The 22,208-nt window shown below is 40.4% G+C and overlaps 3 protein-coding genes and 1 long non-coding RNA gene across 9 annotated transcripts in view; 2 read left to right on the top strand and 2 right to left on the bottom strand.

Moving 5' to 3' along the window:
• Positions 1 to 437: 437 nt before the first annotated feature.
• ppp1r16a (protein phosphatase 1, regulatory subunit 16A) lies at positions 438 to 11,685 on the bottom strand. Of its 4 annotated transcripts, none has more exons than XM_008307554.3 (12): positions 11,461 to 11,685; positions 5,408 to 6,452; positions 4,872 to 4,942; positions 3,959 to 4,104; positions 3,558 to 3,661; positions 3,173 to 3,297; positions 2,855 to 2,980; positions 2,700 to 2,775; positions 2,445 to 2,574; positions 2,189 to 2,351; positions 1,878 to 1,955; positions 438 to 1,661 (listed from the first exon to the last, which is right to left on the bottom strand). In XM_008307554.3, the coding sequence occupies exons 2-12, from the start codon at positions 5,652 to 5,654 to the stop codon at positions 1,122 to 1,124; spliced, it is 1,806 nt and encodes a 601-aa protein (XP_008305776.1). In that variant the 5' UTR covers positions 5,655 to 6,452; positions 11,461 to 11,685; the 3' UTR covers positions 438 to 1,121. The 4 variants fall into 4 exon arrangements, with proteins under 4 accessions (XP_008305776.1, XP_008305778.1, XP_008305777.1 ...); XM_008307556.3 differs by having other exon boundaries at positions 11,556 to 11,684; XM_008307555.3 differs by lacking the exon at positions 11,461 to 11,685 and adding an exon at positions 8,126 to 8,199.
• A 691-nt stretch (positions 11,686 to 12,376) lies between these two features.
• On the top strand, positions 12,377 to 18,230 carry foxh1 (forkhead box H1). 3 transcript variants are annotated; one of them, XM_025054423.1, is made up of 4 exons: positions 12,377 to 12,871; positions 14,380 to 14,967; positions 15,482 to 15,586; positions 15,732 to 18,230. In XM_025054423.1, the coding sequence occupies exons 2-4, from the start codon at positions 14,497 to 14,499 to the stop codon at positions 16,713 to 16,715; spliced, it is 1,560 nt and encodes a 519-aa protein (XP_024910191.1). In that variant the 5' UTR covers positions 12,377 to 12,871; positions 14,380 to 14,496; the 3' UTR covers positions 16,716 to 18,230. The 3 variants fall into 3 exon arrangements, with proteins under 3 accessions (XP_024910191.1, XP_008305780.1, XP_008305781.1); XM_008307558.3 differs by having other exon boundaries at positions 12,378 to 12,980; XM_008307559.3 differs by lacking the exon at positions 12,377 to 12,871 and adding an exon at positions 13,087 to 13,457.
• A 136-nt stretch (positions 18,231 to 18,366) lies between these two features.
• The window catches only part of oplah (5-oxoprolinase, ATP-hydrolysing), an 11,771-nt gene continuing 7,929 nt past the window's right edge, over positions 18,367 to 22,208 (bottom strand). The window contains exons 17-27 of the mRNA XM_025054424.1: positions 22,050 to 22,205; positions 21,852 to 21,953; positions 21,589 to 21,763; positions 21,180 to 21,364; positions 20,943 to 21,089; positions 20,598 to 20,732; positions 20,241 to 20,390; positions 19,964 to 20,121; positions 19,659 to 19,819; positions 19,317 to 19,414; positions 18,367 to 18,927 (exon numbers count right to left, since the gene is read on the bottom strand). Coding sequence (XP_024910192.1) covers positions 18,775 to 18,927; positions 19,317 to 19,414; positions 19,659 to 19,819; positions 19,964 to 20,121; positions 20,241 to 20,390; positions 20,598 to 20,732; positions 20,943 to 21,089; positions 21,180 to 21,364; positions 21,589 to 21,763; positions 21,852 to 21,953; positions 22,050 to 22,205 — 1,620 coding nt within the window. The 3' untranslated portion in view covers positions 18,367 to 18,774. The remainder of the gene's footprint in view (positions 18,928 to 19,316; positions 19,415 to 19,658; positions 19,820 to 19,963; positions 20,122 to 20,240; positions 20,391 to 20,597; positions 20,733 to 20,942; positions 21,090 to 21,179; positions 21,365 to 21,588; positions 21,764 to 21,851; positions 21,954 to 22,049; positions 22,206 to 22,208) is intronic.
• LOC112486825 (uncharacterized) overlaps positions 21,306 to 22,208 on the top strand; it is a 1,836-nt gene continuing 933 nt past the window's right edge. Inside the window, exons 1-2 of the long non-coding RNA XR_003049349.1 lie at positions 21,306 to 21,430; positions 21,620 to 21,768. This is a non-coding gene — a long non-coding RNA (uncharacterized LOC112486825). The remainder of the gene's footprint in view (positions 21,431 to 21,619; positions 21,769 to 22,208) is intronic.

Here is a 22,208-nt window from a genome sequence, read left to right as displayed (position 1 = left end):
AAGCCAACTTTGTCATGTTGTTGTTCCGTAGACGCGTTTTTTCGACCTGATCTATTTTTGTATTAAATTAAAATATTTTAACACACGTGGTATGAAAGTCACAAGTTTAAAATAATAACTATCCAAAAAGCAATAGAAACTTAAATTGTAATACTTCATTTCAAACATGGTCCCACCTTCAAGCCATGAAATGATAGTCATGTGAAATAATCATGTGAGAACAAGAATAGTTTTATGTTTGTTAATAAAAATCATGAACAAAACTGTGATGTCATACAGATATTAGATGCACCAAAAAAGTCAGGTAGGAGACTATAGGACATTAACTTTCCTCTCCCAAAACTCAGCTACAAGACCATGCCAAATGGTGATAACTTATTATATAGTAATGAAACGAATTGATTTTTAAAGTTATGATTTTCTTTCTTCTATGATTTCTTTATAGAATATAATACAATAATAAAGTTACATTTTCATTAAAAATGTGTACAAAATCTGATAACTAAGAAATGTTGAAATGGAGGATCTTTTGACTTACAAACAATAAAATAGCAATATTGAAATATAGGCTTTCTGTGCAATAAAATGTTTCTGAATATTTTCAGAGAAAATAAGAAAAAGTGTGTTAGATTAAAAAAAAATTCTGTCCCTGCCTGAAATTTTCATTTCATAATCATCTACCAAACAAGTTAATCACTCAATACATCTCCATTCACTCTTAAATTAAAAATAAGTTAAATAAACTGTCTTTATTATTCTAAATTTGTGTTCTTTGCTACCAGGATATTTAAGAAAATGTCTCTGTATGTGAAAGAAAAAATATAAAAGCAGAACTACTCTTTGTTTCTTTGCAGGTCACTAGATGGACACCTTGCATCTGACCAAAAATCTTACAGCTTCTAAAAGGAATCGTGAGAGACCCAAGGCACAAAAGCAATACCAGAAAATATAAATAGGCATGTAGTGACAATTGCACTTCTGAAATGCTGCTTTAATTACAAAGGTCCTTGTTCTGGGCTGTCTTTTATTCATTCTCAAACATCCGATTGGAAATCTCTCTAACACAGTGTGTGTAACACACTGTGAAGGCAGGGAAGGAATTATGTGTAAATCTGCATGTGCTACATGAGTCCACAGCATGGCTCCTTGTTATTGGACTGCTCCTCATCAGGAGCTTTTAGTTTCAGCAGCGGAGGGTCACCACTGGACGGAGTAAAGTACACCTGGCCTGATGAGGCTGCCGACTCAGTGCTGGTTGGGGTTTGGAGCTCAGGCTGAGCCTGAGTGGTTGTAACCTCAACAGTTACAACTGAAGGCTCCTCTTCTAGGGCAGGAGGCAGTGGTGGTGGAGGTGCAGGATATTTGTTCAGCTTGGCAGCTGCGCGCTGGCGTTTCAAGTCTGCCAAAGTTTGGTGGGACTTTTCCCTTGTCATACTGTCTGACCCCTCACCCTCAGCTGACCCCGAGCCCAACTCGGCTACAGATGCAGCATTCAGCTGGTAGGAGGCGCTACGCTCCATGAGACCTCCTCCGCTCCACAGTTCTCCTGGCACAGATGCCGACAGAGACACAGATGTCTCTCCATTATCAAGGTTGGACATTATTTTCCTGTCTGCAGCCTGCAGCTCCTCTAAACGCAATGTTGAGGATCCTCCAGCAACCTGAAACACAAGGTAAAAATACAGTTACTACAACTTTTTCCAGCCAAGTCCAGCAGAAAACAAATTGTCCCTCCTCTCAAAGCAAAAGCATAATGGCAGGTTGTGTTTTCTGCTTCTTCGTGTGCTCAAAATACACATGAGCCACAAAGTATGAACCAGCACGCTACGAGACACCACAGTGCTCTTTTAACTAGTGTTCATGCTACAATCACATACCTTTGTTTCTGTTGGGCTGTTGTTCTGGCCAGAACTGCTCTTATACGATGTAGTGGTTCCAGGTGAATTGCGGCTCTCCTGCAGATACCAGGGCCCTAAGAATAATAACCTGCAGCACTTTTCTGCTCTTTGAGCCGTGCTAGAACAACTGGAGTTGGATGCATGACTGTTTAGTAATTGCCTGTACTAGCACTAAACTACACCTGCTCTTCAAGAACAAACTGAGATGTAGAAGATGCAGAGAGGTGTTTTTTCTGCAACTTTGTCATGGATGAGAGGTGAAAATTTCCCTCAGGACTGAGGCAACTCACCATCACAGCATGTTGGTGCAGCTCATTGTCTGTCTGTCTGTCCTCATCGTCATCCAATGGATCAGGCTGCCGGCCACGTTCCTGCCACACCATGGCCTCCTTGTGGTGCTCTCGTCGGTACAGACTCGAACGCTCATTAACACTGACACGACGCACCACTTTCCTGCAGAGACAAATGGGACATTCATGAATAGAAACATACAATTCCACTTCAAATAAAATCTTCATTTTACTGTAAAGCAGCGACAACACAGACCCTCTGCTTCCGGTGCTGGATACTCGTCTTTGCAGTGTCCCCTTGTGCCGGTCCTGACTCTTCATGATTGCATCATGTTTGTGCTTTAGGTCAGTTAGTCTGGCTCTGACCTCCTCATCCACACACACATCTAAAAAGGGAAGCAGCAAATTTTTGAGGACATTACAGGACAGGTCCAACACCAAAGTGAGAGTCGGTGAAGATATAGGTCCTAATGTTTGGTAGACTGTTACCATGACTACCTTCTGTTCCTACCTAGCGGCGTCTCATCGAGAACAGACTTGGAGTTCAGATTTGCTCCATGGGCTACCAGCAGCTCCACTATTTGAATCTGCAGGTATATATGAAGACGCACTGAGTTATAAAAGAAGCACAGAAAAACATAGAATTTATTTGTCGGCATCACTCACTTGTCCCCAGCAGGCGGCAGCATGGAGCGGTGTCCAGCCATCAGAGTCCTTCAACTCAACATCAGCCTTGTTCTCTAGCAACAGCTCGGCCACGGACATGTAGCCATTTGCAGATGCTATGTGAAGCTGAGAGAAGAAAGACAAAAAGGACAGAGCGATTAACATGATGTTCATTTACAAGAAGAAATAAATAAATGAAAATGCATTGAGAATTGTTTGCTGAAAATCTTTAGGTCACTGGTACGCCCCTTTAATCACTCTGGAACCTAAATTGTACCACAGGGTCCATATAGTTCAAATTTGTAGCAATTTCCTCACCAGAGTTGCTCCATTATTGTCCTGAGCATTTAGGTCCACTTTGTCTGGAAGCTGAGCCTGAATGTCTGATAGCATGGCATTTTCTTTAGCTGCCCTACATTCATCGATTCGTTCCTGAGTTATTCCTAAAAACATAAAGGTAAAACAGCAGAGATTCCAGTGAACACTACAGAAGTGAACACAGAAAAGAAAGAGTAAACTGTCCCTTTTTTGGCTTTTTTCTCAACATCTAAGAGGAAAGACATGGTAATTGTTACTTATCAAGTCAACATCAGTGCTGTCCATTCAACTCTTAAACACTTTTTGGTTGGCAGCTTGTAGGCATAAACAGAACTGCACTGATTGTGGTGATTACAAAGTAGTGTTCTGCCAACACGTTACTGACCCTGTTCAGCCATAACCGTCTCCAGCAGCTCCAGGGTAGCCTCATCCTCACAGAGGTCATAGGGCATGTTGCCATCTGCGTTGACAGCCAGCAGGTCAGCTCCACTAGCAGCATGTAGACACAAATACAGATGGATTAAAGAACTACATAGTAAAGCGGTCTGGTGTATGAAACCACTCAGGAGTGGTGAGTGCATAGAGCTGACATACAAGCTGCAGCCGCATTCGAATTGCTTATGTAAACTAGATACTCAAGAAATTCAAGAAGGCTATCAGTCTGTTTATACTTGTTAGGTTAGAAAACTTCATCAGTGAAGGTTCAGGCAGTACACATCAAAGTATACACAGTCAAACATATGTCATTATAATTTTATAAACAGTGACAGGAGAGGCCAAACTCACGCCTGAATCAGGAGCTGCACCAGGCCCGTGTGTCCACAGGTGGCAGCAGCGTGCAGTGGTGTCCACAACTCACTATCACATGCATTAACACAGGCACCAGCATCCAGCAGGCACTGCACGATCTCCACAAAGTCATCAATGCAGCACTGTACACAATAATGCAATCGTAGACACGTGTTCAAATTTAAAACTGGGGTAAGACACATCACAAATATGAAAATATGTGGACAAACAACCACAAGGATAGTGGACATACAATGGCTCATGCTGCAGAATAAAAAAAAAAACTTTACCAGCCCTACCCTCTGTAGTGCACACAACAAGTTTTCCAAAAAAAGGTTAAGTCAGCAGCTTTAGTGAGCAACAGAAACAGAAAGAAAGTAAACTCGCTTTTGTTGCACTGACATCTAGATTTAGTTAGTGAGTTTACATTACCGTTGCTCTTAATCTTCCAACCTTACCCTCGTGTGTATTCGTCATGCGATATAATTAGAGTGTAAATACAGGTTAAGACAACGCAGGGGGAGCAGTGCTCAGTGTGAACAAAGCAATACATTTACACAAGATATAAACACACAGGGCATAAAATAAGGGACCTGCCTTAGTAAAGTGAGTCACAAAAACACACAAAAAGAAAGTGCATGCAATATTGTTGCTTTGTACACGGTGATAATAATGGGAGTAGGATGGACTGAATAGATGTGCAGACAATGAAGGATAATGTACATTGGTGGTAATCCTATAAAGTAACCTACTCAGAACCAACACTGAAGCAGATGGTACTTTTTGGAGATCCTGATAATGAAGGTTGTCTTCGGTTAAGAGTATCAGTTATCAACAGCTCATTATACAGTACAAATTAGACAAAATTAAAAAGAGATCTGTATGAGTGTGTGTGTGTGTGTGTCTGTACCTGATGAAGGGCTGTCAGTCCATCTTCATTTACCAGATCTGGGCTGACACCATTGTTGAGCAGTTGTCTCACTGGAAGAAACACCACCACAGTCACAGGCACACACAAAAACAATTAAGACTGAGTCCTTGACACATGACCGTTGATGATATTTTCTCCATAAATGTGTCTTGACGTCACTAAAATTACAATTGTTATTCTACCCGTCTTTAGTTAATGTACCCAAAAATCTTAAAGTGAAATGTTTTCCATCACTGACAGGATACAAACTAGTTCTGTCATATTTGCTGAAGAGATGAGATCAATAGATGATCATTGTAAAAGTTCCTGTTTAGATATGACTCAGACACCTTATAAATACTCAGTGCTCGTGCAAAGGTTGCTGTAAATACAACCAATGCTTTTTTCATGTGTTTGTTTTGGGAGAACTACATGTCTGAACATTTTTAAAGGTTGAGCTTTTTAACAGAATTTCTTGATTTTTTTAAAGAAACAAACTGTATTATAGAAAACAGTGTGGATTTTCTTACACGTACCTTCTTCCACATCATCGCGTGCAGCTGCATCTAAGAGCGTGATAGTGTGGGGAAAAGTTACTTTGATGGTGCGCGTCTTTTTCTTGTCTGCTTTGGTCCTTGATCCTCGTGCTGAGTCCTTCTCCATTTGTATCCACGCCTTGAGTTGCTGTGCACGACGCTTCTGCGCATGCTTCAGGCGCTCAGTGGCACCTAAACGGCCAACTGTGGCCATCTCGGCGAGCAGCTCACTGTGCTCTGCTGCCATGCCGTCACAAGGCCTTGGACTTCTATTATATTTAATTGTCTTAATTCACAACAGTAAACAATGACAATCTCAGAGTTTTAAGCTTATCATGGGTTCCCTCCTGTCAGGCCTAACAGGCTGCTGCCTGTAGGAAGGCACAAAGAAGTGCTTTGAATATACTGCATTAAAAAAATGATCACAAAAAAGTGAAGCACCAATTGTTAACAAATAATGAATAAATCCCTATTGGACATTATCATTTATCTACATGATTTTAGGTGAAAAGACACAATCTTGCAATTTCTTCTTCCCCATCTCTGAGATTAACTTGTCTTGCCGAAAAAAGTGCAGAAAGTGTTCAAAAACACACTCATCCAAACTGCTGGTGGTGTCCACATGACAGTTCCTCTCTCCAATTGTCCTATAGGACACTCATCCAACGATCATCTTGGGATCCGGGTGCAAAGTCATGACAGTAAATGCAAAAGCTGTGCTGAAACTCAGGTTAAATGCTCCATTTTTGAATGGAAACAAAACAGCAGCATCAAATTCACAGCGGTTTACAGTGATTGTACGGGTGTGGTACAAAATAAGTTCCAAAGTTAGGGATATGGCAACATGGTGAGTTTCACACAAGGTGTAATTGATTAACTGCGTGCCATTGCAATAAAATACTGTATCTCCAGGGGTTCAGTGCAGACTAGTCCAAAGACAGCGTGTTGTTGCTGATGTACTTATCAGTTGGCTTTTGAAATGTCACAGCATGTCGTGATGGCTTCAGTGACCTGTAGGGTTTAACGACACCATCTCTTCCTTCATCTGTGGGTTAGGAAAGACAGAGAGAGAGAGGGAGAGAAAGAAGAAACATCAGAGACAGGAAAATGTGAGTGCTAAGTTACAGTATAATGTAGACACGCTGCTCTCCTAATCTTATCTTTAACCCCTGAGCACCTTCCCCCAACTCCCGCCTCTCCCACTCCTCTCCTGAAGGAAACTTGAGATGGTGGGAGGCTTTTCATTAATGATTGACACACCTTGCAGCGCCATGCATACTTTGCTGTCGCATTTGCATGAGCAGGACGGTGATGTTACGTACAGAGGAAAGATGGCTGAAGTGAGACTTCAATACAGGTCTCTACACTGCTCTTAACTTTTGTCAGCCTGATGAGTGTCGTTGCCCTTATGTGAGCCACACTGCCTGGTAATGTGGCTCATACAAACTGTTGGCTTATCCCAGGCAATTCATTAAATATTTAATCCTGGGCCTGCTAGTGCTGAGAGGGAGGTCAACTAAAGGCACTCAGTGAGATAGAGAGAGTGACTGACAAGACAGTAGTGCAACAGAGCTAAAGGAGGGAGGGAGGTGAGGAGACCAGAGTTCAGCATAAATCAGCTGATGAAATGGCAGGCAGATGTCCACTGAATATTAATGACCACCAAGCAGTTCATCCAGGGTCTTTATCTCTGGTCAGTGGTTAAAAACCTCTTCTTAGAAATACTGTTACAATTGTTGATAATGACATAATTAATCAGGATTCGTTGAGATTAATGCACATTGCTAATATGACAACAGAATAAAATATTCTGTGCATTTCAGTAACAGAAAGACAACTAGCTGCAGTTAGATATTTGTGAATAATTCAAATGATGGAAATAATAATATAATTTAGCTTTATAGAGTTTGTGGATTTAACTAATTTTAAGCCCAATACTCAACAATATTATTTGGTTTACAACCCCTTGGTCAGCCATAGACCTGCTTTCTGCCTGCACGTGTCAGTTGTAATAAACCCACTGATGAATAATCTGTGCAAAAGGTGTTATGAACAATGTTCTACCAGACAAATACAGAAGTACATAAATAAAACAAGTGCTCATAGACTGATATAGTAACAAAGATGTGCTGACACTTAATAAGCACAATTTAAAAAAAGGTGGCCACAGGCCAGAACAATTTTAAACCTTTGTTTCATGGACAATGTTAACATCTTCAAAAGCCACTGCCAATAACTTTTAAATATCATCTGAGTGGATATAACAGTTGAAGAAAGAACACTGAACACTGAAACTAACCATAAATAAACCTTTCTTTATCATGACCAAAATATAGACTACACAATGTTTGTTTTCAAGGTTACATTTGAACATTATGATATATGGCCATATAAGGCCACCATAAGGACATTGCTCTAGGCAAATAATAGCTTTCCCATTTTATTGCTTTGAATGAATAATACAAGCATGTTCCATTTTTAAAATAACCTTTAACCTTTTGTCACATACTACAATGTGAGGATTTCCTTTGATTGAGGTGACGTCCAACACTCCACAGCCTTGCTACTACAGTGAATATGCATTTAAAACACAGCATAAACAAGACATGAACGGAATCTGTGAGAATATACAAGAGATCCAAACGGATCATTACTTTTAACCTGTCCTACAGGAAAAGACCTGGTATCCAAAAGAGGACAACCACGGAGAAAACTCACCTTTAAAGGACAATCACTGTACGCTGAGGACCAGTCGAATTACTAACTGGTTCCAGGTCAACCACAGTAAAACAAGGAACATGGTTTGTGGTATTTTAATCAGCTTTAAAGGATCAGAGGCTTGAAAGAAAAATTGAAAATCCACACAGGAACTTTACTGCTATATTACATGAATAACTATTGGGTTATTGGTCATGATAATTATTTAAAAGATTAAATAAGATTAACATCCAGCATGTTTCAACATTAGGTCAGACAACTGGTTTGCGTCAGATCAGCCTCACTGAGCAGAGGGCTGCTTCTACTGGTTTTGGTGAAGCTGTGCAAAACAGAATATGTATACAGTATAATGTCTATTTATTATTGCATTAACTTTTATCTCCATTATTTTGACAAATTCTTCAATTTCTATGGTTTGTTTGCACTTCTCTACAACATCAACAACTCCAAATACCATTAAAAAACACTGGTTCAGACAAAACAAACAAACACAAAAATGCAAAAACCTTTGATAAACAGGTGGTTCACTCTACAACTGCCACTTCTTGCTAACTCACAGAGCTAATTCAAACCTACAGAGAATCTCACTCATAATGCATTTAAATAAACAAAACAAACCCAGTTGCATGGGGCATAGCACGCAAAGGACACTCATCTCTAGGCACAGCCCAAACAAGATGACTTGTATCTCAGTGAAAGCCAATCAGTGCCGAGGCTGTAAAGGTGAGACAGAAGCCAGGATGCTGTTTTCTTCTTCTTCATTTGAGTATATGATAGGATATATTATATGTTCAAGGTCTGCAATGACATTACCCCTGCACAAATTATCAGGTCTTTTCTAAATGAAAAAAATCCCACAAAATATCATCACAAGAACAGCTCTGTTTACTCAGTGTTGGGAGTAATTTGTCCTTGGCGTGCCAGCAACACTGCCCAGATTTATGCTGTGTCAACAGGAGCTACAAGACAGACCTTTTTAAGACAGGGAAAATATGTCAAAGTAAAAGTTCAAAAACATATGAAATCATGTATAAAATGTACCTAGCTTAGCTACAGTTCTAAAAAAACAACTTTGTTTATAATAAACATTGTATACATTACAGGTATAAAGTAACTTAAAAGGTCTTGCATCCATTATCACTGTAGATTCAGTATGAGTTCAAACAAGCTGTAAAAGACTGAAATCATTGCTGCATTTTCTGGGTAAAACAATAGAATAAAATAGGAGTGTATGCTCTACACAAAACTAATAAGACAGTACTAAACACAACAGCATAGGAAACATTAAAAGAAGTTCTTAGCTGAAACTCATTTTAAAAAGCACATTCCCCTTGTGTCAGAAACTGTCAACTATTTTCTATTTTTTTTTTTTTTTTTTGCAACAAAATCCTCATGCTTCAAAGTAGGACAAAGTAAAGACCAATCAGACAGAATGTCTAGCATTGCAGTGCACGTACACAGGAATAAGTCTGGAGAAGGTGTGCCCATACAAATGGGCCCAAATCAATGCAACCATTTAACTTTTTTCTACTTACTGACCTGACAAGTAAGGTTGTTGGGAGGCTGCTTTAGAACATAAGGTCTCTTTCAACAGCTGAAATGAATGGACTACTTTGACACAAATTTATACACACATGGATTTGTTATACAAGAGGGTGGTAGTAACATGTAATGGCAGGTGAGGTGAAGACAACGGAAGGATATATGATTGAATCTCAACACTGCCTTAAAACCTGTTGGTTCAGGAGACGGTGAATCAGGTTTTTATTACTGTTTGACATCACAGAATGACATTAAATGGTACCACCTCCCTGTAACAGACTATATTATGTTGACACAGATTAGATAATCTCAGAGTTAATTAATTCCAGCTAATACTTCACATTAAATATATAGAGAGCATATTTATCTGACTTATTATAACTACAAAAACAAGAGAAAGTGTCTTACTGTGTTTTGTACACCACAGTACTTTAAGATGAATTAACATAATGGTCCTCTTTAGAAGACATAGTAACATTAAGCTTGGTCATGGGTAAAGGTTTTCTGTTGCTCCATTTAATCACTCAGAAATCTCAGTAATGCCTCTGTGGCCATGAAAACTAACAGTGTGTGTATGTGCCTGTGTAACACTGGAACACTATGGAGGTTGGTGGAAATAGTGAAAAGACAAAAGGGACTTTTTTTTAGAAGTCCGGATGTGGAATGAAGAAGGAATGGAGAAGAATGTCAAGGCAAAAGACGATAAAGACGAGGAAGGACAAAGAAGTTAGTCCTTTAACTGTCTCGCTAAGCACAATACTATGTAGGGGGAAAATAACATTTGCTAATTTATTAACATAACAGAAACATTTTCTCTTAGAAAAACAATGAAAAATGTTATTAGTGCATGCACAAGATAATGGATGTCACAAAAAATTTAAAAAGAATTTAAGATATTCTTTAAAGATAGCACCTTTTAAGTCATTGTTCCTTAAAGTTATAATATAATGTTAATTGACAACATTTTAATTTAATACCCGATTAGATTTATTCAGATCCACAAATCAAATCCACAGCTATTAGAAATGTTTACACAAAAATAATGGCGTGGAATTCATCCAGGTATTTGCCTAACTAAATTGAAAAATAACCTAGATTAATACCTACAATATAATGAACAGAAAAACACAAATAAAGCTCACTATTCGGGTTGAAACTGTTAATTGCTGTCAGTCGTGGTCTTGTTTGCACACTCAAAGGTAATCGTTTTAAAACTAAAATTACTTTTCCTGTGATAAGTTATATTTTGGCCACAATTCACAAATTAAGTCCCCATTCCTACGGTTCTTCAGTTAAAAATGAATAAGGTTAGACATATTACAGGGTTCACACCGTGTACATGTGTTTTGGTTAAAAGCAACACATTTTTAAAACAACTTAATAAACCTCGCTGCGATACAAGTGTCTTCACTTCCTTCTCAAATTATTTCCTCGGTTTCCACCATAGTTTTCCCACAGTGAGGATTAAACAGCGGATTAAAACAAGTCAGCCAACTGTCCACAAACTCTACACTGAGGCGGCTGCGCTCGCAGTGACCGTTTTAAACAGCTCCGCTACACTCCTGCCCGGTTCCATTCAACACACCCGAGATCAGATAAAGTAAACGTCAGACCAACTCGAAAAATTAACCCAGTTTGTTACTATGAGGCGACCTTAACTGTGTAAAATGAGAGTCAGGAACCACCTGTTGGGCTGCCACTGCGTCGACTAACGTTTATAATAATGTGTCACGCTAACGTCTCTTTAGCCGCAGGTTAGCTTGGACTACAGCAATTTGAGTTCGAATTCTTACCGTTTTCTTCAGTTCGGGTATACCTAACAGGTAAATCCGCAAGAAGTTTTAGAAGGACAAGAAAATAAAAGGAGATTAGAAAAAGTGCGACAAACTTCTTATCTTGCGAGGTGTGTCAGCGACAGCTGCTGTGACAATGTCCATCAGACGGCTGCTCCTGCCCTCAAGGGAAACGTCCATACTCCTCACCATAACAACCACACCTGCACGGTGTTTTGTATACAGACTCCACTAGAGGGAGACAATATCCAAAGCTGGCTGCAGGAGAGGAAGAAAATGACCATGTCAACCGGAAGATAATTGAAAATATGAAAATTGAAAATGGGACACTTTTCACATCGTTAAATAATGGTAAAATTGTGACAATAAATAAATAATAAATTCTATAACAAATTAGTTTACATAAGTCTGAAATGAAAAATAAAAATGGGTAAAATAAAAAAATATATCTTTATTCAACATTCAGGAGAATCACGCATCTGATATAATCATATTTTATTATTTGTGTTTAATATTTATTTGTTTTCCATACCTATAAATTGCAAACATATTTACAAATATTGGCATTTTGTTTACACACTTGTTTCTAAGTTTTAGAGGACATTTTTAATAAACAGAAAGATGACAATGGCACTGTGATCATCCAATACCAGAATGCTATACAGTAAATTTAGTCCTCAAGACCTTTCTTTTGATTTTTTTTATTTAATCTATTTTTTTTTCAAAACACCTTCTGAATTTACCCAGAATCCTCAGCTAACAACTGGAGGTTAGTCACTAGCAGATATTTGATTGGTCACATGTTTAAATATTTGATATTTTATTTCAATGCGAAATATATATTTATAACCCTCATCCTAAAATACTTTTTAACCAGTTTTGCTACGAGGGAGCATTCCAGGAGAGCTGGAAAGGGATTTGTCCAGACACAATTAGCCTGTGTGGTCAACAGCCTTGTCCTGAATTGTCTCCTATTCTTTGAGTTTTCTTTTCTTCTCATTGATGGCTCGCTATAATCCAGGCAAAACCTTTTTTAAGCAGCACTCCAGCTAACAGGAAGAGATAGACTGACAGTTTGTATTTAAATCATCCTCTCTGGCACTGGAGACTTCATAATGAGAACTCATGTAAATTAACATGTAGACATTGCACATAAAGAAAGAAAAGCACGTTGTCTGAACATGTTACATCTGACACTGGTGACGGGGTGAATGAAACTGCTTCTACAGTAATTGAAAATGAATAATTTTAACCCCATAACGGATCTCTGTTGAGCTGTAACAATCTGCATGAATACGGTCTCGATAATAATGTTTAACTGAAACCTCTAGGGGGAGACAAACCTTCGTGATGTGCTTCTCCTTGTGGCAACCAATATATAACTTCACTCAATTCCAGCAATTTTCAGCAGGTGAAAGAGGTTTGTTGTTTAACATGTTGCGGAATTTGTTTTCCCCAGAAGAGGCACTGGAACGATTCGTGCATTTATATAAATTTCACCAGAGCTGCACCATTATGTGGTAAGATCTGTAAAGTAGTTTTTAGGAAAACTAGGTGTTGCTCTTAAGCATGGAAATAAAAAAAATCACGTTATTTTTTAATTATCTTCCATGACTCACCAGCTGCTCTGATGACTAAAATGGTTGAGGATATGTTTTAATTGGTGCCCGTTAAATAACTGGGGAATGTGTGTATGCACATACATATAACTAGGTTAATCCGATTAAATACTTCAGTTCTACGATAACTCAGAGAAGTTTTAAAAATGATTGACGTAATGACATTCTCTGTGTATTCCAGATGACGTTTGTTTGAACTTTGTTAAACCTTTGCAACAAACAAACATAAAAGTCGTTTTCCCCTATTGTGGATTCCAATATTGACTTCAGTTTTAGTTGAGAACATATTTGGGGGCAGTTTCCAAAGGTTGCGGTGTTGGGCGTGATTGCTGCTGTTTCGTGTGTGAATGCCCTGCCCAGTACAGCACTTTGCAGCTTGTAAGTACCTGAAAACCCACAAATGGTGTTGAATGCTCCTTGTATTTTGTCACATGCAAAGCAGCTTCTCGGGGAAGGGACCGTCTCCAGTTCCTCAATGGGCTTTGCCTAATCCAACTTGTTTTCACTGTCTTGCTGGGAAACAAGGCTTTGCACATTAGCACTGCATTAACTGGAACAAAAGACGTGCATTCCCGAAACTTTAGACCTTCAACACTGAATACTATTCTGGAAAGGTCCAGGGCAGAGCTGGGTTCATAACGTGCACAAAACACTTCCGAATATTTTATGTACACTGTCAGATATATTCACACTTTGACTGTGTAGTACGTCATATTAATATAATAACTCTTCCCTCCAATAATCTCTGATTATCTGAATTTGTTAAAATATTTAATGGCGTGAATACTCCTTTTAATATTTGCTTTGAGTATGGCAGTTGACGTGTTCTTATCTTTCGGTTTGTTTATTAGAATTATATTATGTATATTGGTGGTCAGAAATTGTTGATTGCACCTAAACCTCAATCGAGATTTATCCCTGCCAATATCCACCTCGCCCACTTAGGTTTTACTCATACTTCAACGAGAAACTCAAAAAATGTTGAATTCATTTTAAAACTGGGTTGTGGTTCAACTTGCACTCGTGTATGTACCCACCAATACGCACTCGTGCGTAATTATTGAATGTTTTCAAAGCAAACTCTGAGAATGTGAATCAGGTATAAAGGGGTGTGTTGATATGACCCCGAGGGTTATTTGTAGGTTTACGGTCCTCTCTCGATCACATACTTCATACCCAACAAACCACCACCCCCGCCCCCCGGGCGATCACTCACTCTGCTCTCAGATAACGCGTCACTCTCCCTTCGATTACGCAGCGGGATTTACATGAAACTGTTAATTGTTTGCTCTTCAAATAGAGTCAGCTTGGAGCCAGCAGTCTGCCAGAAGTTAAGGACCGACTCTTTAACCTCCCCCTCTCTCACTGAGTCCCTGTCCGGACAACATTGTCCGATCTTCCCCCTGGGCTGATCAGCATGACAAAGCACTGGCCGCAGCAACGCGTCTTGGCACCACCCGCTTCTCTGTCCTCCACCGGAGAACAACACCCCGACCATCAACTTGACTTCCACAGAAACGCGCAGCAGACCGTCCCTGTCGGACGTGTAACGTGGATCTCTGCGGTTCATCCACGATCCCTCCCTGCGGCTCAGATGGTTCCCCAACAGCCGCCGCTGCGCATAGAGAAACCCTCAGCGCGCCCGGAACACCTCAGCGGTGCCACAGCACTCATGGATAAAGCCGCACCGTACTCAAATGCACATGATGAAGAACCCAAACAAGATTCTATTGACCGAGATTCATGGAACAGTGAAAGGAAGAAGAGTAAGAGCACCGATGGGAAGAAAAAGAACTACCAGCGTTATCCTAAACCACCCTACTCCTACCTGGCAATGATTGCTATGGTCATCCAAAGATCTCCAGAGAAGAAGCTGACTTTATCTGAGGTAATTATAAGAACTGGAACTGCAGTGTTGCAATTTCTTAATACAAACGTTTCTAGGGTTTTTGCTTTAGGTAATAGTGTAAAATTCTAAAAGTAGCATGAAATTACATTTCTACACATTTTGTTGGCCACATGTATTGACACTGGACATACAAATGTTAATTTTACAGTATTTGAAGTGACACAACCCAGCTACATCTGAGTGACACTTGAGTGACCATTCCTACCATTCTTGGTGGGCTCTGATAAGGTTGGATTGTAGCGAAAGCAGACACTGTTCTGCAGAGAGGAAGTGATAAGATACAACACAGACACATTACTACTCATTCAACCTAATTAAACTGCTGCTATTTGTTTAATTTTAGTTTATTGAACAACTGACATCATTGAATTAGAATTCTGCAGATTTGGGAATAAGTGAAAGGCCTTAATTAAATGAGTGCATTCATATTTCTTTCAGGAAGCATCTGTTTCTGTGGTTATGCTGACTCTCTATTCTCTGACTTTATTTCCAGATCCTAAAGGAGATCAGTACCCTCTTCCCATTTTTCAAAGGAAACTACAAAGGCTGGCGTGATTCAGTGCGTCATAACCTCTCGTCCTATGACTGCTTTGTCAAGGTTTGTACAATAGGACGTTTTAAACTAATACAATACATTTTAGGTTATTGTGATGGAAATAATTGACTGAAACTGAGTGAGTGCTGCATGACTATGTTGACAAGACCAACACCCGTCTCATTGTCCACACTTCTCCTTCCTGTAGGTGTTGAAGGATCCGGGTAAGCCGCAGGGAAAAGGTAATTTCTGGGCAGTAGAGCTGAGCCGTGTTCCACTTGAACTCCTAAAGAGGCAGAACACGGCAGTGTCACGTCAGGATGAGACCATTTTTGCCCAGGACTTGGCACCCTACATCTTGCAGGGACACAAACCAGAGACCGAGGCTACTCCAGACCCCGTGACCCCCCTTCTTCCTATGCGTGCTGAAAACCCATCTCCACGACAGGAAGAATTGTTTAGACCCAAGCTGGACTCATCTTTTGCTATTGATTCTCTGCTACACAGCCTACGTCCCACAAGTGCGTCTGGGGATGTGGACGCAGCTACCAGAGACTTCTGGGGTGATGGGGAGCATCCGAGAACTTCCCCGCCCACGTGGCCACGCTACGCCTCCTCTGCCCGTAGTGTCTCTGCCAGCTCTGCCAGCCCTGCTTCTACCTCGTCCTCATCCGATGAAGAGTGGAAGGGAATGTCTCTGTCAGGGAAGCGAGCTCCCCCAGATGGTGACGCAGGGTCTGATGGTTTTGATGACTACCGACCACCACTGCACAAATCAGCCAGACGGGAAACTGCTGCGCCTCCCTGGGAGTTACCTACATCTTACGCCAAGTATGCTCCACCAAATGCAGTTGCTCCACCCAGCATGAGGTTCAATGGGGGTCCCCTAATGCCACTACACGGTGGGCTTCCTCTTTACAACTATGGGTCATCTCCAGTGGCACCTGGACACTTTTTAGGCCACACCTATTGGCCTATACTGTCTAGTGGGCGAGTTTCAGTACAAGCGCCTCCAATTTTAATGGACCTTGACAACATGTTGCAGTCTGTGCCACCAAATAAGAGCGTCTTTGACGTCCTGGTGCCAAGCAATCAGAACTCTCACACACACCACCATCATCATCATCACCAGCCTCCAAGCCAGTATGCACTGCAGAATGGGCCACCTTTAAACCGATACTCTCAGTACTGACAGACTATAACTTTTGTCCAAACATACAGATTTTGAACAGTTATAATCCAAAACTTTTCCTAATCTTAGTCTTAATCATATCCTCATCTCAGGCCCTCTGTTAAAATGCAACAAGGGTCCAACTGCAGGAAGTGCCTTTAATGTTGTTTTGTTTTTGGTAAGGCGAAAACTGTGTATTTATTTCGCCGATATCAACTGCATCACAAACATTCACAACTCTCTACCTCCTTTCAGCTCTTTGCACTAGCATGGCTCTTTGCACTGTTAACTGGCATTGCAGAGCTTTTGTAAATGGATAGTTTTTGACTGTTGTTTTTTTGAATGTTGTCCAACTACTTGAATGTGAAGCTGGATCTAACTCAATCCAGATCCAATGTAAATAGAGAAAACTAGGATTGAAAGTGTTACATATTAACGTCAAATGCAAAATTAGATTTTTTTTTAAAACCGCTCAACTATTATACACAGGAAGTCTTTTCTTTCTAAAAACCCTTGTGTCAGTGTCAGGAAGCCAATGTTATTTTGATTATGCACAGCTACATTAACATTCAGATCTTTTAATTGTTCTATTTGTACATATTGTCATTTACCCAAGATTATCTCATGTCTCTGCCACATTGTTGTGACTGAAAACCATCTGCTGTACAACCACCACTATCTACCTCAGAATAAGACATGAGTTCAGTAAAATATTGCACTGTTAGGTATTTGCACTATTGTAGTGTCACAATCATCTTCTGAAGGGAATTGTTTACAAATGTCCACACACTGTGACTACTGAATGTTTTGTTAGGTTCTCAATCTGCTCCTTTGGTCCTAATGTTCTGTGCTTATCTGTGGTAAAAACTCATTTCAGAGGTTGAACGCTCAAAAGAATGTAATGAAGTTTAACAGGGTATGTAATAAAAGGCTGTCTATTTTAACAGTGCTGCTCAGTGTCGTGTAGTGATAAGTAAACACAATCATGAACAACTTTGTTCCTAATTTATGGCGTGAATGTGCATCGGTGCATGTTTGATTCCACTGTATTATGAATGCTTTTACATATTTGGTGCTACATAATAGGAAGCAGCAGCAGGATATGATGGATGGATTTAGCACATACATTGATGCATATACAAAGAAATTAACTTTGATCAAGTTTCAGGACACAGGCACTAAAAAACACACACAGTTGATTTACATCAACCGTTCAGCAGCCGTCAGCCTCCTGCTGTGGCCACTATCCCTTTATCAGCTGCCTTACGCATGCCTGCACTCCTTCACCATCGTCGCTACTCTGCACCCTGATCATTCCTGATGAGGTGGGAGGAAGGGACATCACAAGTCCTCCCCCGACCCCAAAACACAAATAGATGCAAACCCCCTTAGGGATGACTATGAATCAAGACCTGGAGCAGGTCATTTGAATTTCAAGAGGTTAATTCATAGATAATGTTGTGTGTTTGCACATCTCACAGGTTGTCATATTACTGTACTACGTATAGAATTTTAATGACATCATGAATGTTCCATTCATCCTAACACATGCCCTACTACTACTTTAGTGTCAAATATGATAAAAAGTGCCCAAAAAGTACTGGATTCAAAGTCTTTTCATTTGCAGAGAAATAAAATGATTCAATTTGAATTAGGAGGAAAGACAACTGACTTGAAAGTGTTTTATCTTTAATAAAACAGATAACTAACCACACCATGGTTCCTAGACCCTTCTGACCAGTGTGAAGGAAACATTAGATCTACTTGTTCAAAATTGAGGTGTAATATTAAAATAAAAAATCTAGAACTGTTTCAAAACATTAATTTGGCGAAATGTTGTACATGTTAAGACATTTCTAAATGTACACTACAATCACAATCTAATGTTAGAATTACGGGGTAATTTCTGGCCCCAAAAAGTGGTTGTGTCTTTGGTCCAAATAATTCTGTTTAAACAGCATTTTGTGTTTTTAATATAAAGGATTTTAACATACTCTATACAGTAGCTAAGATCTCCACTCAGTCTGCTCCATCTCTCACAGCTTTTCCTGATATTCCTGTGATTGCTTTCCTACGTCTCTCACACTCCCTCTTGTGCCATCCTATATTCAAACACGCTGCCTCTCTCAGTGAAGGTTTCATTCAATCTTCTGCGCTTGGTCTGTGGTTTGAGAGCTGTTTCTTCTTCTTTTCCATATCCTCCACCACCAGGAGTGTAGAGGCAGAACATGTCCTGTCAGGGGGGAGACCATACAGACCATTTAGATTTTAGTGAGAGAAAAAAAATACAGTGATGATGCAAGTTGGTTGAGGAAAACCATGTGACCACTGTGAAAAAATGTGTGTTTGTGTTGAATAAAATTCATGTTAAATGTAACTAGCAGCAGTGAAGGTAAATAGTATCCCTCTGTGTAAACAGAACACAAAAAGGGATAGACTGCTGTGAAGACAAAAAAAAAAAATCACGTTTGTTGGTAAACATTTCTTATCCCATAATCATGGTGGCATCTTCACAGATGTAATAGTGTCCTGGAGTTTTCACTTCATTTATATGATATACAAATCTGTTAGGATTATTCTGTTGACATTGTTTTTCTTTCAGGTCACATCATGCAGACTAACCCCAGGCTGGAGAGAGACGCTGGTTTTAGCTCCAAGGTTGAGGACTCTGCCGTCAGCCCTGTGGAGCAGGTTTAGTCCCGCTGCTCCATCCTCACCTCCTGATCGAGAGGGAGACACAGGGTGTTAACATGACAATAGAGAAGAACATTTACGTGTTAATCAGATTAAGACTGCACTGAACCTAGTTGTACTACACCAGAACGATGTGATTAAGATTATGTGATAATGCACTTCTGGATATATATACTGGTCCCCCACGGTAACTCATATTCTTGGTGCACTGTGCACACTCTTAACCTTTACTGTCTAACCACTTAATTTTATCCAAGAGCAATAGTATACCTTTAAGTCCGTAGGGGCGGGTAGATCGTCTCTCTGTCAGTACAGAGAGAACCACCTCGTCCCTGAACAGAAGTTTCCGGGTGACACCATCTCCCCCACAATGTTGTCCTGCACCCCCTGAACTGGGCCGCAGGGAGAAGTGCTCTAAAATGACTGGATATCTGAACATTAGAAATTTTAGATTAATAACAAGAATAAAAGACTTGACACAGCCACATAAAATTTTGCTTCCATTACTAAATCTACTAAATGGTTCCCAAAGCATCTGCATCTTTATCGCTTAGGTCAGATGCGTATGATCTGACCTCTTCTCCAGTATCTCCGGGTCAGTGATGCGAGTGTTGGTCATGTGGCTATGAACGCCACTGCGTCCATTCCAGCTTGGCCCCGCTCCAGCTCCTCCAGCAACTGTTTCGTAGTATCCAACCTTCTCACTGCCAAAGGATATGTTGTTCATGCAGCCCTGAGATACAAAAGAAGGACAACTAGTGAACAGGACAAACGTCACAGCACGTATATGAGTATATGATGTTATATGAGTCATGCAATCATTGCATCAATGGATCTTTCAGTCTTCCTCACCTGTGATGCAGCACACACTTCAAATGCCCTAAAGATGACATCCACCACTCTTTGGGATGTAAGGACATTTCCTCCAACCACAGCTGCATTCTGAGAAGGCTGAAGAATCGAGCCGGGTGGGATGATGACTTTAATTGGTGCAAGGCAACCCTGATTGAGAAAAAGTCAAACCCAGTAAAGATGAAAAGTATGATAGACTGCTATACTTAAACCAGTTCATACACAGAGTTCAAGTCAAAGGGGCCAGTCTCAAAGACTCAACCTTTATTTCATAAGCAAAATATCAAACCAAAGATGACATAACTTTGACACTGGGGACATTGATTAAATTAGAAATTCGAAAATAAGTATGTTCACCTGATTGAGTGGGATGTCCTGTCCGACCATGCAGCGCAAACAGTAGATGAGGGCGGAGAGGGTGATGGCACGAGGAGCGTTGCAGTTACCCCACACCTCTGTTCCAGTGCCTGAGAAATCAAACACTGCACTGCCCTGGAATGATAGTGTTTTCATGCTTTTATTGACATACTTTCACTCTTTCAATTAATTTACAAATGTAGAACATACCAATACATCAATATGCTGCCTATTTCAATGATATAAATAAATTATACAAATAATAATAAAAAGACTTTTGGGTTCTACAGGAGTAGACAAACGCTTCGTGGGAACATTCATAATGACAAAAATCCCACAGTTTACCTCTTGCTCATTAATCTGGACCCTCAGACTGATTGGCGTCCCATCATCCATGAAATCCTCCGACTCCACCTCCAAAGATCCTGTCTGTTGCCGTCGACGACGTGCAAAGTCTCTCAGCATGTCCCTGACTGCGAGCTCGGCATTACTCTGAAAAAAAAAAAGTATAAACATCTGATGTTATAAATACACCGTAAAAGTAAAAAGAAATATATTCTCCTGTTACACAAAACCATATACCTGAATGTAACCCATGTAGGCCTGGACCACATCCAGTCCATAGCAGTCAATCAGCTCCCCCACCAGCTGGCTGCCTCTTTGATTGGCTGCCACCTGAGCCCGCAGGTCTGACAGGTTATCATGCAAGTTACGAGTCCCAGAGCAGTCTGGGTACTGGGCTGGAGCCATCAGAGCTTCAGTTACAGCTGATGTGGATAAGGAAGGAAAAACAACCCAGGGGCTAACATGACAGAGCAACTCAGGGTGGAAAGGTATAACGTGATTAAAGGATGAAAAAAAATGTAATACTAAATGACAACAAACATTCATTTATCCCTTTGGTAAAATGTAGCAAACCTGTTTATTTTTGTACAAAAAAACAATCAATGACTTCGGTGTCTCATGCTGAATGTTTTATGTTCGCTCTCACCCTTTTCTTGGAAAACTCCACCGGTGACAAGTTTAAAGGAAGTGAAGACGGCGCCCTCTTGCTGAAGAGATGTGGAGTGAGGAGGCATTGACCCCGGAGTTATGCCTCCAATGTCGGCATGGTGCCCTCTGCTGGCTACAAAGAACACTGGCCTGCTCACACCCTTTCTAAACACCTGTGGTGAGTGGCATAAAAAGATGGCAACAAGAATTAGAGATGACGAAGAAAACAAGAGTGAAATTAAAGAAAGAATATAAACTGACTGGTGTGATGACTGTGAGGTCTGGAAGATGGCTGCCTCCGGCGCATGGGTGGTTACTGAGAATCACGTCACCTTCTTTGAGCTCCTTCCCCAGTGTTTTAATCTTAGGAAGCAGCAGAAGGTCAAATCAAATGCTATACTTTAGTGAACGTCCTTAAGGCCAGATTTAAATATAACAACTAGGCATCCTAGGCCATACTTGGTACTGAACAGTCTCTTGCATAGCGCCGAGGTGAACCGGTATGTGAGGTGCATTGGACACAAGTCCACCATCTGGTCCAAACACTGCACAGGAGAAATCGAGGCGTTCCTTGATGTTGGTGGAGATGGAGGTTCTCTGGAGAACCCTGCCCATCTG

The sequence above is a fragment of the Cynoglossus semilaevis genome, chromosome 3 (genome assembly GCF_000523025.1).
Source record: "Cynoglossus semilaevis isolate Cse_v1.0 chromosome 3, Cse_v1.0, whole genome shotgun sequence".
In the NCBI taxonomy this organism is placed as follows: Eukaryota; Metazoa; Chordata; class Actinopteri; order Pleuronectiformes; family Cynoglossidae; genus Cynoglossus; species Cynoglossus semilaevis.
This window is presented reverse-complemented; position numbering and strand designations above follow the sequence as displayed.

What these genes read in the sequence shown, in the direction of transcription:
- ppp1r16a (XM_008307554.3), bottom strand. Translation starts at nt 5,654, where the DNA reads ATGGCAGCAGAGCACAGTGAGCTGCTCGCCGAGATGGCCACAGTTGGC. An exon ending in GACGGTTATGGCTGAACAGG is followed by an intron (nt 3,298 to 3,557) that starts GTCAGTAACGTG and finishes TTATGTTTTTAG; the next exon opens with GAATAACTCAGGAACGAATC. An exon ending in ACAGCCCAACAGAAACAAAG is followed by an intron (nt 1,662 to 1,877) that starts GTATGTGATTGT and finishes CTTGTGTTTCAG; the next exon opens with GTTGCTGGAGGATCCTCAAC.
- foxh1 (XM_025054423.1), top strand. Translation starts at nt 14,497, where the DNA reads ATGACAAAGCACTGGCCGCAGCAACGCGTCTTGGCACCACCCGCTTCT. An exon ending in AGAAGCTGACTTTATCTGAG is followed by an intron (nt 14,968 to 15,481) that starts GTAATTATAAGA and finishes CTTTATTTCCAG; the next exon opens with ATCCTAAAGGAGATCAGTAC. An exon ending in CCTATGACTGCTTTGTCAAG is followed by an intron (nt 15,587 to 15,731) that starts GTTTGTACAATA and finishes TCCTTCCTGTAG; the next exon opens with GTGTTGAAGGATCCGGGTAA.